Here is a 14,308-nt window from a genome sequence, read left to right as displayed (position 1 = left end):
GTAAACAGCAGGACAGTACACAGGAGGACAGTATACAGCAGGACAGTACACAGCAGGACAGCAGGACAGTACACAGCAGGACAGTAGGACAGTACACAGCAGGACAGCAGGACAGTACACAGCAGGACAGCAGGACAGCAGGACATCAGGACAGCAGGACAGTACACAGCAGGACAGCAGGACAGTACACAGCAGGACAGCAGGACAGTACACAGCAGGACAGTAAACAGCAGGACAGCAGGACAGTACACAGCAGGACAGTACACAGCAGGACAGTAAACAGCAGGACAGCAGGACAGTACACAGCAGGACAGTACACAGCAGGACAGCAGGACAGCAGGACAGTACACAGCAGGACAGTACACAGCAGGACAGCAGGACAGTACACAGCAGGACAGTATACAGCAGGACAGTATACAGCAGGACAGTACACAGCAGGACAGCAGGACAGTACACAGCAGGACAGTAGGACAGTACACAGCAGGACAGCAGGACAGTACACAGCAGGACAGCAGGACTGTACACAGCAGGACAGCAGGACATCAGGACAGCAGGACAGTACACAGCAGGACAGCAGGACAGTATACAGCAGGACAGTAAACAGCAGGACAGTATACAGCAGGACCGCAGGACAGTACACAGCAGGACAGTAGGACAGTACACAGCAGGACAGCAGGACAGTACACAGCAGGACAGTAGGACAGTACACAGCAGGACAGTAGGACAGTACACAGCAGGACAGCAGGACAGCAGGACTGTACACAGCAGGACAGCAGGACAGCAGGACGTAGGACAGTACTCAGCAGGACAGCAGGACAGCAGGACTGTACACAGCAGGACAGCAGGACATCAGGACAGCAGGACAGTACACAGCAGGACAGCAGGACAGTACACAGCAGGACAGCAGGACAGTACACAGCAGGACAGTACACAGCAGGACAGCAGGACAGTTGGACAGTACACAGCAGGACAGTACACAGCAGGACAGCAGGACAGCAGGACAGTACACAGCAGGACATCAGGACAGCAGGACAGTACACAGCAGGACAGCTGGACAGTACACAGCAGGACAGCAGGACAGCAGGACAGTACACAGCAGGACAGTACACAGCAGGACAGCAGGACAGCAGGACAGTACACAGCAGGACAGCCGGACAGTACACAGCAGGACAGCAGGACAGTACACAGCAGGACAGCAGGACAGTACACAGCAGGACAGCAGGACAGTACACAGTAGGACATCAGGAATGCAGGACAGTACACAGCAGGACAGCAGGACAGTACACAGCAGGACAGCTGGACAGTACACAGCAGGACAGCAGGACAGTACACAGCAGGACAGCTGGACAGCAGGACAGTACACAGCAGGACAGCTGGACAGCAGGACAGTACACTGCAGGACAGCAGGACAGCAGGACAGTACACAGCAGGACAGCAAGACAGTACACAGCAGGACAGTATACAGCAGGACAGCAGGACAGTACACAGCAGGACAGTATACAGCAGGACAGCAGGACAGTACACAGCAGGACAGCAGGACAGTACACAGCAGGACAGTATACAGCAGGACAGCAGGACAGTACACAGCAGGACAGTATACAGCAGGACAGCAGGACAGTACACAGCAGGACAGCAGGACAGTACACAGCAGGACAGCTGGACAGCAGGACAGTACACAGCAGGACAGCAGGACAGTACACAGCAGGACAGCAGGACAGTACACAGCAGGACAGCAGGACAGTACACAGCAGGACAGCAGGACAGTACACAGCAGGACAGTATACATCAGGACAGCAGGACAGTATACAGCAGGACAGCAGGACAGTACACAGCAGGACAGCAGGACAGTACACAGCAGGACAGTAGGACAGTACACAGCAGGACAGCTGGACAGTACACAGCAGGACAGTACACAGCAGGACAGTACACAGCAGGACATCAGGACAGCAGGACAGTACACAGCAGGACAGTACACAGCAGGACAGCAGGACAGTACACAGCAGGACAGTAGGACAGTACACAGCAGGACAGCAGGACAGTACACAGCAGGACAGCAGGACAGTACACAGCAGGACATCAGGACAGCAGGACAGTACACAGCAGGACAGCAGGACAGTACACAGCAGGACAGCAGGACAGCAGGACTGTACACAGCAGGACAGCAGGACATCAGGACAGCAGGACAGTACACAGCAGGACAGCAGGACAGTACACAGCAGGACAGCAGGACAGTACACAGCAGGACAGTACACAGCAGGACAGCAGGACAGTACACAGCAGGACAGCAGGACAGTACACAGCAGGACAGTATACAGCAGGACAGCAGGACAGTACACAGCAGGACAGCAGGACAGTACACAGCAGGACAGCAGTACAGTACACAGCAGGACAGCAGGACAGTACACAGCAGGACAGCAGGACAGTACACAGCAGGACAGTACACAGCAGGACAGCAGGACAGTACACAGCAGGACAGCAGGACAGTACACAGCAGGACAGTATACAGCAGGACAGTACACAGCAGGACAGCAGGACAGTACACAGCAGGACAGCAGTACAGTACACAGCAGGACAGCAGGACAGTACACAGCAGGACAGCAGGACAGTACACAGCAGGACAGCAGGACAGTACACAGCAGGACAGCAGGACAGTATACAGCATCAGACAGTCACTGTTCCATCATGATATAGTCCTATAACCTAACTCACCATGTTAAGACAGCCCTCATGAGACAGTCATTGGTCCATCATGTGCCACACAGACAGACACACAAAAACCTGTTCTGCTCCTCCACCAGAAAGGAATATTAGAAAATATTTGTCATTGCCTGCACATAGCCTCTACCCAGGCTTTAAACAATACCATCTGATTATATTGCCTCTACCCAGGCTTTAAACAATACCATCTGATTATATAGCCTCTACCCAGGCTTTAAACAATACTATCTGATTATATAGCCTCTACCCAGGCTTTCAACAATACTATCTGATTATATAGCCTCTACCCAGGCTTTAAACAATACCATCTGATTATATAGCCTCTACCCAGGCTTTAAACAATACTATCTGATTATATAGCCTCTACCCAGGCTTTAAACAATACTATCTGATTATATAGCCTCTACCCAGGCTTTAAACAATACTATCTGATTATATAGCCTCTACCCAGGCTTTCAACAATACTATCTGATTATATAGCCTCTACCCAGGCTTTAAACAATACTATCTGATTATATAGCCTCTACCCAGGCTTTCAACAATACTATCTGATTATATAGCCTCTACCCAGGCTTTCAACAATACTATCTGATTATATAGCCTCTACCCAGGCTTCGTCCTGATTGGTCCAGGGAGCGGCATGGCCAATAGGGCCAGTATAGCACAGTGTTCTATGGGTACATATTCTTGATAGGACGAAGGTTGACATCGCACAACCCTAACACACGCGCCCGTGAAACAACCAGAAGTTAATTTTTAATGTCAGACAGTGATAAATGAATGTCTCTAGTCAGCCCTGACAGCCTTGTTATCACCTAGCAACATACACACACTACACACTACACTACACACACTACACTACACACACTACACACACTACACACTACACTACACACACTACACTACACACACTACACTACACACACTACACACTACACTACACACACTACACTACACACACTACACTACACACACTACACACACTACACTACACACACGACACACTACACTACACACTCTACACACACTACACTACACACTACACACTATACACCCACTACACACAATACACTACACACTACACAAACGACACACTCTACACACTACACACTCTACACACACTACACACACTACATACACTACACACTACATTACACACACTACACTACACACTCTACACACACTACACACTCTACACACACTACACACACTACACTTCACACTACACTACCCACACTACACACTACACTCAAATACACTCTTAAAAAAAGGGGTCCAAAAGGGTTCTTCGGCTGTCTCCAAGGGAGAACACTTTTTGGTTCCAGGTAGAACCCTCTGTGGAACACAGAACCCAAAAGGGTTCAACTTGGAACCAAAAAGGGTTCATCAAAGGGTTCTCCTATGGGGACAGTCGAAGAACCCTTTTAGGTTCGAGATAGAACCTTTTTTTGTCAAAGCGTGTTCTCAGTTTGTTAACAATGAACTCTTTTGAACGTTGAATGCAGCTCTAACTTATCTGGAGTTGAAGACCAGAGAGAGACTGTAACATAATAACAACACACACAGTCTCTCTCTGACACAAACAAATGAGAGTGTGTGATTTTCTGTCTCTGACACGGCTGTCGTGTGTGTGTAGCTGTGTGTTTGTGTGTGTGTAGCTGTGTTTGTGTGTGTGTCTGTAGCTGTGTATGTGTGTGTGTGTCTGTATATATCTGTGTGTGTGTATCTCTGTGTGTGTAGCTGTGTGTGTGTGTGTGTGTGTGTGTGTGTCTGTATCTCTGTGTGTGTCAGTAGCTGTGTGTGTGTGTATGTCTGTGTGTCTGTATCTCTGTGTGTGTGTAGCTGTGTGTGTCTGTATCTCTGTGTGTGTGGCTGTGTGTGTCTGTATCTCTGTGTGTGTGTAGCTGTGTGTGTGTGTATCTCTGTAAGACTCACCAGTTGAAACTCACTGCGTCGTGCGTAGGCGTCCTGTATCCCAGAATCCCTCCACAGAGCATCCAGCGCCAGACCATAAAGCTGGAATTCTATTGGTTCTACCGCCACTCCACCACGCCCCTCAAATGACATCACAAACATGCCGTGCTTCTCGTTTTCAGAGTTCTGCCACGGAATCCCCAGCTTGTCCCGTGCATCCACCAATACACGCATCCCCTATAGAACAATATATACATTAATATATACACCCACCAATACACGCATCCCCTATAGAACAATATATACATTAATATATACACCCACCAATACACGCATCCCCTATAGAACAATATATACATTAATATATACACCCACCAATACACGCATCCCCTATAGAACAATATATACATTAATATATACACCCACCAATACACGCATCCCCTATAGAACAATATATACATTAATATATACACCCACCAATACACGCATCCCCTATAGAACAATATATACATTAATATATACACCCTCCAATACACGCATCCCCTATAGAACAATATATACATTAATATATACATCCACCAATACACCCATCCCTTATAGAGATAGATGGCGTTGGATACATACACTCACTCAAGTACAACATTTGTTATTTTGGGCCTCAAGCAGTATTACAGTGTATGTATCTACAGCCAGTGTTACAGTGTATGTATCTACAGCCAGTGTTACAGTGTATGTATCTACAGCCAGTGTTACAGTCTATGTATCTACAGCCAGTATTACAGTGTATGTATCTACAGCCAGTGTTACAGTGTATGTATCTACAGCCAGTGTTACAGTGTATGTATCTACAGCCAGTGTTACAGTGTATGTATCTACAGCCAGTGTTACAGTGTATGTATCTGTCTACAGCCAGTGTTACAGTGTATGTATCTACAGCCAGTGTTACAGTGTATGTATCTACAGCCAGTGTTACAGTGTATGTATCTACAGCCAGTATTACAGTGTATGTATCTACAGCCAGTGTTACAGTGTATGTATCTACAGCCAGTGTTACAGTGTATGTATCTGTCTACAGCCAGTGTTACAGTGTATGTATCTACAGCCAGTGTTACAGTGTATGTATCGGTCTACAGCCAGTGTTACAGTGTATGTATCTACAGCCAGTATTACAGTGTATGTATCTACAGCCAGTGTTACAGTGTATGTATCTACAGCCAGTGTTACAGTGTATGTATCTGTCTACAACCAGTGTTACAGTATATGTATCTATCTACAACAGTGTTACAGTGTATGTATCTATCTACAGCCAGTGTTACAGTGTATGTATCTGTCTACAGCCAGTGTTACAGTGTATGTATCTATCTACAGCCAGTGTTACAGTGTATGTATCTGTCTACAGCCAGTGTTACAGTGTATGTATCTATCTACAGCCAGTGTTACAGTGTATGTATCTACAGCCAGTATTACAGTGTATGTATCTATCTACAGCCAGTGTTACAGTGTATGTATCTACAGCCAGTGTTACAGTGTATGTATCTACAGCCAGTATTACAGTGTATGTATCTATCTACAGCCAGTGTTACAGTGTATGTATCTACAGCCAGTGTTACAGTGTATGTATCTACAGCCAGTATTACAGTGTATGTATCTATCTACAGCCAGTGTTACAGTGTATGTATCTACAACCAGTGTTACAGTGTATGTATGTCATGTCCTGACCAGTAAAAGAGGTTGTTTGTTATTGTAGTTTGGTCAGGGCGTGGCAGGGGGTGTTTGTTTAGAGTGTTTCGGGGTTTGTTGGGCTATGTTCTTGTATGTCTATTTCTATGTGGTGTTTATTGGGTTGACCTTCAATTGGAAGCAGCTGCTCCTCGTTGCTTCTAATTGAAGGTCCTATTTAAGAGGGGTGTTTTTTCTATGGGATTTGCGGGTAGTTGTTTCCTGTTTTGTGTTCGTGCACCTGACGGGACTGTTTAGTGTCGTCTGTTGTTGTATACGTGTTTCTTTTGTTTTCCTTCTTTAATAAAATAAGAAGATGAGTTTACACGTTCCCGCTGCGTTTTGGTCCAATCCCTTCGACACCCGTGACAATGTATCTATCTACAGCCAGTGTTACAGTGTATCTATCTACAACCAGTGTTACAGTGTATGTATCTATCTACAGCCAGTGTTACAGTGTATGTATCTATCTACAGCCAGTGTTACAGTGTATGTATCTACAGCCAGTGTTACAGTGTATGTATCTATCTACAACCAGTGTTACAGTGTATCTATCTACAGCCAGTGTTACAGTGTATGTATCTATCTACAACCAGTGTTACAGTGTATGTATCTATCTATAACCAGTGTTACAGTGTATGTATCTACAACCAGTGTTACAGTGTATCTATCTACAACCAGTGTTACAGTGTATGTATATATCTACAGCCAGTGTTACAGTGTATGTATCTATCTACAACCAGTGTTACAGTGTATGTATCTATCTACAACCAGTGTTACAGTGTATGTATCTATCTACAACCAGTGTTACAGTGTATGTATCTATCTACAACCAGTGTTACAGTGTATCTATCTACAGCCAGTGTTACAGTGTATGTATCTACAGCCAGTGTTACAGTGTATGTATCTATCTACAACCAGTATTACAGTGTATGTATCTATCTACAACCAGTGTTACAGTGAATGTATCTACAACAGTGTTACAGTGTATCTATCTACAGCCAGTGTTACAGTGAATGTATCTACAGCCAGTGTTACAGTGTATCTATCTACAGCCAGTGTTACAGTGAATGTATTTACAACAGTGTTACAGTGTATCTATCTACAACTAGTGTTACAGTGTATCTATCTATCTACAGCCAGTGTTACAGTGTATGTATCTATCTACAGCCAGTGTTACAGTGTATATATCTATCTACAGCCAGTGTTACAGTGTATGTATTTATCTACAATCAGTGTTACAGTGTATGTATCTATCTACAACCAGTGTTACAGTGTATGTATCTATCTACAACCAGTGTTACAGTGTATGTATCTATCTACAACCAGTGTTACAGTGTATGTATCTATCTACAACCAGTGTTACAGTGTATCTATCTACAGCCAGTGTTACAGTGTATGTATCTACAGCCAGTGTTACAGTGTATGTATCTATCTACAACCAGTGTTACAGTATATGTATCTATCTACAACAGTGTTACAGTGTATGTATCTATCTATAACCAGTGTTACAGTGTATGTATCTATCTACAGCCAGTGTTAAGGTGTATGTATCTATCTACAGCCAGTGTTACAGTGTATGTATCTATCTACAACCAGTGTTACAGTGTATGTATCTATCTACAGTGTTACAGTGTATGTATCTATCTACAACCAGTGTTACAGTGTATCTATCTACAGCCAGTGTTACAGTGTATGTATCTATCTACAACCAGTGTTACAGTGTATGTATCTATCTACAACCAGTGTTACAGTGTATGTATCTATCTACAACCAGTGTTACAGTGTATCTATCTACAGCCAGTGTTACAGTGTATGTATCTACAGCCAGTGTTACAGTGTATGTATCTATCTACAACCAGTGTTACAGTATATGTATCTATCTACAACAGTGTTACAGTGTATGTATCTATCTACAGCCAGTGTTACAGTGTATGTATCTATCTACAGCCAGTGTTACAGTGTATGTATCTATCTACAACCAGTGTTACAGTGTATGTATCTATCTACAGTGTTACAGTGTATGTATCTGTCTACAACCAGTGTTACAGTGTATCTATCTACAGCCAGTGTTACAGTGTATGTATCTATCTACAACCAGTGTTACAGTGTATGTATCTATCTACAACCAGTGTTACAGTGTATGTATCTATCTACAACCAGTGTTACAGTGTATGTATCTATCTACAACCAGTGTTACAGTGTATGTATCTACAGCCAGTGTTACAGTGTATGTATCTATCTACAACCAGTGTTACAGTGTATGTATCTATCTACAACCAGTGTTACAGTATATCTATCTATCTACAACCAGTGTTACAGTGTATGTATCTACAGCCAGTGTTACAGTGTATGTATCTATCTACAACCAGTGTTACAGTGTATGTATCTATCTACAACCAGTGTTACAGTGTATGTATATATCTACAACCAGTGTTACAGTGTATCTATCTTCAACCAGTGTTACAGTGTATCTATCTACAACCAGTATTACAGACTCTACACAATGTAAGCTGCAGCACCCCGGGACTCTGCCGCGCAGAATAAATATCAGCCCCGCGCAGAGAAGCACGAGATTGAACTTCACTCAACGTTCTAGAGTTTTCCCCCTTTAGGTAACACTATCAACGTTCTAGAGTCTGTATAGAGTGGTGCATTTCAATGCAATAGAATCCTACTCCGATGCGTTCTGCGTACAACAAAAGTCTTGCATAGGTTGATTCGATCACAATTCCCATAGTAAAGGGAAACGTTTATAGTGTTACCTAAAGGGGGAAAACTCTAGAACGTTGATAGTGTTACCTAAAGGGGGAAAACTCTAGAACGTTGATAGTGTTACCTAAAGGGGGAAAACTCTAGAACGTTGATAGTGTTACCTAAAGGGGCAAAACTCTAGAACGTTGATAGTGTTACCTAAAGGGGGAAAACTCTAGAACGTTGATAGTGTTACCTAAAGGGGGAAAACTCTAGAACGTTGATAGTGTTACCTAAAGGGGCAAAACTCTAGAACGTTGATAGTGTTACCTAAAGGGGGAAAACTCTAGAACGTTGAGTGAAGTTCAATCTCGTGCTTCTCTGCGCGGGGCTGATATTTATTCTGCGCGGCAGAGTCCCGGGGTGCTGCAGCTTAGAGGGAACATTGGGTACAACAGAAGCTTCTCCAGTTAAACCCAGAAGATCCAGATAATGGATTAAATCATATAGTCCCCGACCCATTCTCTCTGTCTCGTTCTCTCTTCACCAGCAGACAAACAGTCTGACCGTGTGTGTGTGTGAATCAGACGTGAGTTTCATTAAGTCCCCAGTAATTAAAGCTTTAAAAAATATATATGATGTTGTTAGATGTCTTTTTATAAATTGTGTGTGTGTGTGTGTGTGTGTGTGTGTGTGTGTGTGTGTGTGTGTGTGTGTGTGTGTGTGTGTGTGTGTGTGTGTGTGTGTGTGTGTGTGTGTGTGTGTGTGTATGTGTGTGAGCAGTGGTGTAAAGTACTTGAGTAAAAATACTTTAAAGTACTACATAAGTTGTTTTTGGGGGTATCTGTACTTTACTATTTTTATTTTCGACAACTTTTACTTCACTACATTCCTAAAGAAAATAATGAACGTTTTAGTCCATACATTATCCCTGACACCCTAAAGTATTTTCCAATGCTTAGCAGGGCAGGAAAATGGTCCAATTTACGCACTTATCAAGAGAACGTCCCTGGTCATCCCTACTGCCTCTGATCTGGTGGACTCACTAAACAGAGAACGTCCCTGGTCATCCCTACTGCCTCTGATCTGGTGGACTCACTAAACAGAGAACATCCCTGGTCATCCCTACTGCCTCTGATCTGGTGGACTCACTAAACAGAGAACATCCCTGGCCATCCCTACTGCCTCTGATCTGGAGGACTCACTAAACAGAGAACATCCCTGGTCATCCCTACTGCCTCTGATCTGGTGGACTCACTAAACAGAGAACATCCCTGGTCATCCCTACTGCCTCTGATCTGGTGGACTCACTAAACAGAGAACATCCCTGGTCATCCCTACTGCCTCTGATCTGGTGGACTCACTAAACAGAGAACATCCCTGGTCATCCCTACTGCCTCTGATCTGGTGGACTCACTAAACAGAGAACATCCCTGGTCATCCCTACTGCCTCTGATCTGGTGGACTCACTAAACAGAGAACATCCCTGGTCATCCCTACTGCCTCTGATCTGGTGGACTCACTAAACAGAGAACATCCCTGGTCATCCCTACTGCCTCTGATCTGGTGGACTCACTAAACAGAGAACATCCCTGGTCATCCCTACTGCCTCTGATCTGGTGGATTCACTAAAGAGAGAACATCCCTGGTCATCCCTACTGCCTCTGATCTGGTGGACTCACTAAACAGAGAACATCCCTGGTCATCCCTACTGCCTCTGATCTGGTGGACTCACTAAACAGAGAACATCCCTGGTCATCCCTACTGCCTCTGATCTGGTGGACTCACTAAACAGAGAACATCCCTGGTCATCCCTACTGCCTCTGATGTGGAGGACTCACTAAACAGAGAACATCCCTGGTCATCCCTACTGCCTCTGATCTGGTGGACTCACTAAACAGAGAACATCCCTGGTCATCCCTACTGCCTCTGATCTGGTGGACTCACTAAACAGAGAACATCCCTGGTCATCCCTACTGCCTCTGATCTGGTGGACTCACTAAACAGAGAACATCCCTGGTCATCCCTACTGCCTCTGATCTGGTGGACTCACTAAACAGAGAACATCCCTGGTCATCCCTACTTCCTCTGATCTGGTGGACTCACTAAACATACACGCTTCATCCGTAAATGATGTCTGAGTGTTGGAGCGTGCCCCCTGGCTATCTGTGAATGATGTCTGAGTGTTGGAGTGGCTATCTGTAAATAAACCATTCAAACACAAAGTATGACAATTGGAAACTTTTTCTAGCTCTCTCTGTGTGTGTGTGTGTGTGTGTGTGTGTGTGTGTGTGTGTGTGTGTGTGTGTGTGTGTGTGTGTGTGTGTGTGTGTGTGTGTGTGTGTGTGTGTGTGTGTGTGTGTGTGAGAGTATCAGAGAAAGAGAGAGAAACTAGTAGTCACTTCCTCACTACCGTGACACACACACACACACACACACACACACACACTCATGCGTGTTGGGCCACACAGACACATCTAAGTCTGCTGGCTGATGCCACGTTCACATGCTGGTCAGAACTAGGAAACTCTTGGCATTTCAAATTTGCTTAGAAAGTCAGTTAAAATCCGAGTTCTGACATGCGTGTGAACGTGGCATGAGAGCCAGACGTGAGTCACACTGTGTCATAGTTAATGTGTCATAGTTCGGTACAAAGTGTACGTCTGGTATGCATGGGACCACTGATCCATTAGATACAAACCTAAACAGTTTTACTTAGTGTGTACATCTGACACCACTGATCTAAAACCAGTTTTATTTAGTGTGTACATCTGACACCGCTGACATAAAACCAGTTTTACTTAGTGTGTACATCTGACACCACTGACCTAAAACCAGTTTTACTTAGTGTGTACATCTGACACCGCTGATCTAAAACCAGTTTTACTTAGTGTGTACATCTGACACCGCTGATCTAAAACCAGTTTTACTTAGTGTGTACATCTGACACCGCTGATCTAAAACCAGTTTTACTTAGTGTGTACATCTGACACCACTGATCTAAAACCAGTTTTATTTAGTGTGTACATCTGACACCGCTGACCTAAAACCAGTTTTACTTAGTGTGTACATCTGACACCACTGACCTAAAACCAGTTTTACTTAGTGTGTACATCTGACACCGCTGATCTAAAACCAGTTTTACTTAGTGTGTACATCTGACACCGCTGATCTAAAACCAGTTTTACTTAGTGTGTACATCTGACACCGCTGATCTAAAACCAGTTTTACTTAGTGTGTACATCTGACACCACTGATCTAGGACCAGTTTTCCCTGCCCCAGTCCTACCCATTCTATAGAGAGGAAAATGCACAAACGGACCTCCAATGTTTTGTCAATGAGAGTAGAAGCTGACTTGGGATCAGTGTCCAGGTGACAAACTCCATATACAGTACAGAATAATAGGGTAGAAGCTGACTTGGGATCAGTTCCCAAGAGACAAACTCCATATACAGTAGAGAATAATAGGGTAGAAGCTGACTTGGACCTAATATCCAACGTATTGTCAATGAGATCAACACTCAGAACTTTAGCTTTTGAATTGAACTAACTAGGATGGGCCTCTGCCTAATGCGTGTCAATACAGTGCACGGAGAATTGATTGAATAACGTTGTTTTCCCTTGGAGAAATGCCATGCTACAATAACATAGGCCTGTTCACTGCATGACTCACAATGGTTATAACTCTTTTCTAAAGTATTTATATTGGCTACCTTTATGATATTCTCAAAGATTGTGTCCCGGAAGTCGAGTAGAGCTTTCTTGTCGAACTCTTTTCCATTAATAATCCTCATCTGTTTGAGGAAGGTCGATTTGCCGCTCTCTCCAGCACCGAGGAGAAGGATCTTCACTAGCCGCCTCACAGCACGCCTCTCTCGGGCAAGCATGGCATCAATCTCCCGGCTCTTCCGCCGAGCCTCTCGCTCCTGGACTACGTCCCTTTCCCGGATCCTGTCCTTGCTGCCGCCCGCCTCTCGGGTGGCCTCGGCCGGCAGCAGGCAGCGGCTCAGGCTCCGCACAACTCCCGACATGGTCCGTTTTTAACCAACCAACCCACCAAACTTCAGCAGAACCTTTTCATAATACGAGAAGAGTCCAGCCTACACCCCCATTCAATAGGCTACGGTTCGATTATACCATTTTAGTCGTAGCAGAGTTATCCGACTTAAATAAAACCTCAGATTGTCTCGTTCCACTCTGAGGAAAAAAGTGAGAATTAGGCTATTTCGATATCCAAGTTCTTGACATGATACGAGATAATCCACTCGGCTTTAATATATTTATATTAGCCTAGACGTTTAAGTGGCTAGGATTATCAAAATGAAAAATAAGATTTTTTTCGTGCATTAAAATAGATCCAGTTTATTTCTCCGTTATGCGCCGAGCCGCATAGTTGCGCGAGCTGGAGATACTCCCGTGTCCATTTTGGTTTAGAGTTGGATGTGTTTGTTCTCTTCTCACATAAAGAACCAGCGAAGTGGACAGGGGGGAAAACACAACCACCGCCGCGACAAAAGTCGTCCAACAAGCGTTATAAACTCTGTATAAACGATATCACCGTCCGTGTGTCTAGAGTAAAGTTTAGCCTACCTAACAAACAAACTTCAGTAAAATAAAAGCAAATGTTGCCTCGATGTAGATTAGGAGGATTCCCAGGGGATTTCTGAACTTGAGAACACTGACAAAAGGCAAGAGTGGGAGCGAGAGTCTGGCCCAATGATTTATATATACACTAGGTGACTAACAGGGGGTGCTGTTTTGAAGCCACTGAGCCTCCATATTGGCACTCAGCGCTGAAAAATATATATTTTGGAAGCTATATAAATGCATTTGGCCTCGTAGTGGCCCACACAGAGTTGGGCTGTGGTTGTAGTGGGCTGTTCCATGTCCGCTACATACTGTCTTGGTCTAGTCTAAGACTGCTGCAGCACTACTCCGGACGGCAGATAGGGGGCGACTCAACACCACTCTATCACTACGGGAGGCGCCAAGAAAGAACACTGGGACGTAGAGCTCAATGTTTTGATAGAATCAAGTCAGAACACTAGGATGTAGGGCTCAATGTTTTGATAGAATCAAGTCAGAACACTAGGCTGTAGGGCTCAATGTTTTGATAGAATCAAGTCAGAACACTAGGATGTAGGGCTCAATGTTTTGATAGAATCAAGTCAGAACACTAGGCTGTAGGGCTCAATGTTTTGATAGAATCATAACAAATGTAATACAATAGAGAATAATAGAGTAGAAGCTGACTTGGGATCA

At 44.5% G+C, this 14,308-nt stretch overlaps 1 protein-coding gene across 1 annotated transcript in view; it reads right to left on the bottom strand.

Moving 5' to 3' along the window:
- LOC106593532 (guanine nucleotide-binding protein subunit alpha-12) overlaps positions 1–13,788 on the bottom strand; it is a 33,422-nt gene extending 19,634 nt beyond the window's left edge. The window contains exons 1-2 of the mRNA XM_014184875.3: positions 12,760–13,788; positions 4,654–4,869 (exon numbers count right to left, since the gene is read on the bottom strand). Coding sequence (XP_014040350.2) covers positions 4,654–4,869; positions 12,760–13,077 — 534 coding nt within the window. The 5' untranslated portion in view covers positions 13,078–13,788. The remainder of the gene's footprint in view (positions 1–4,653; positions 4,870–12,759) is intronic.
- Between the last annotated feature and the right edge of the window lie 520 nt (positions 13,789–14,308).

This window comes from Salmo salar, chromosome 02 (assembly GCF_965601325.2).
Source record: "Salmo salar chromosome 02, fSalSal1, whole genome shotgun sequence".
Classification (NCBI taxonomy): Eukaryota; Metazoa; Chordata; class Actinopteri; order Salmoniformes; family Salmonidae; genus Salmo; species Salmo salar.
Note: the sequence above shows the minus strand (reverse complement) of the source record. Positions and strands in the feature narration are given on the sequence as shown.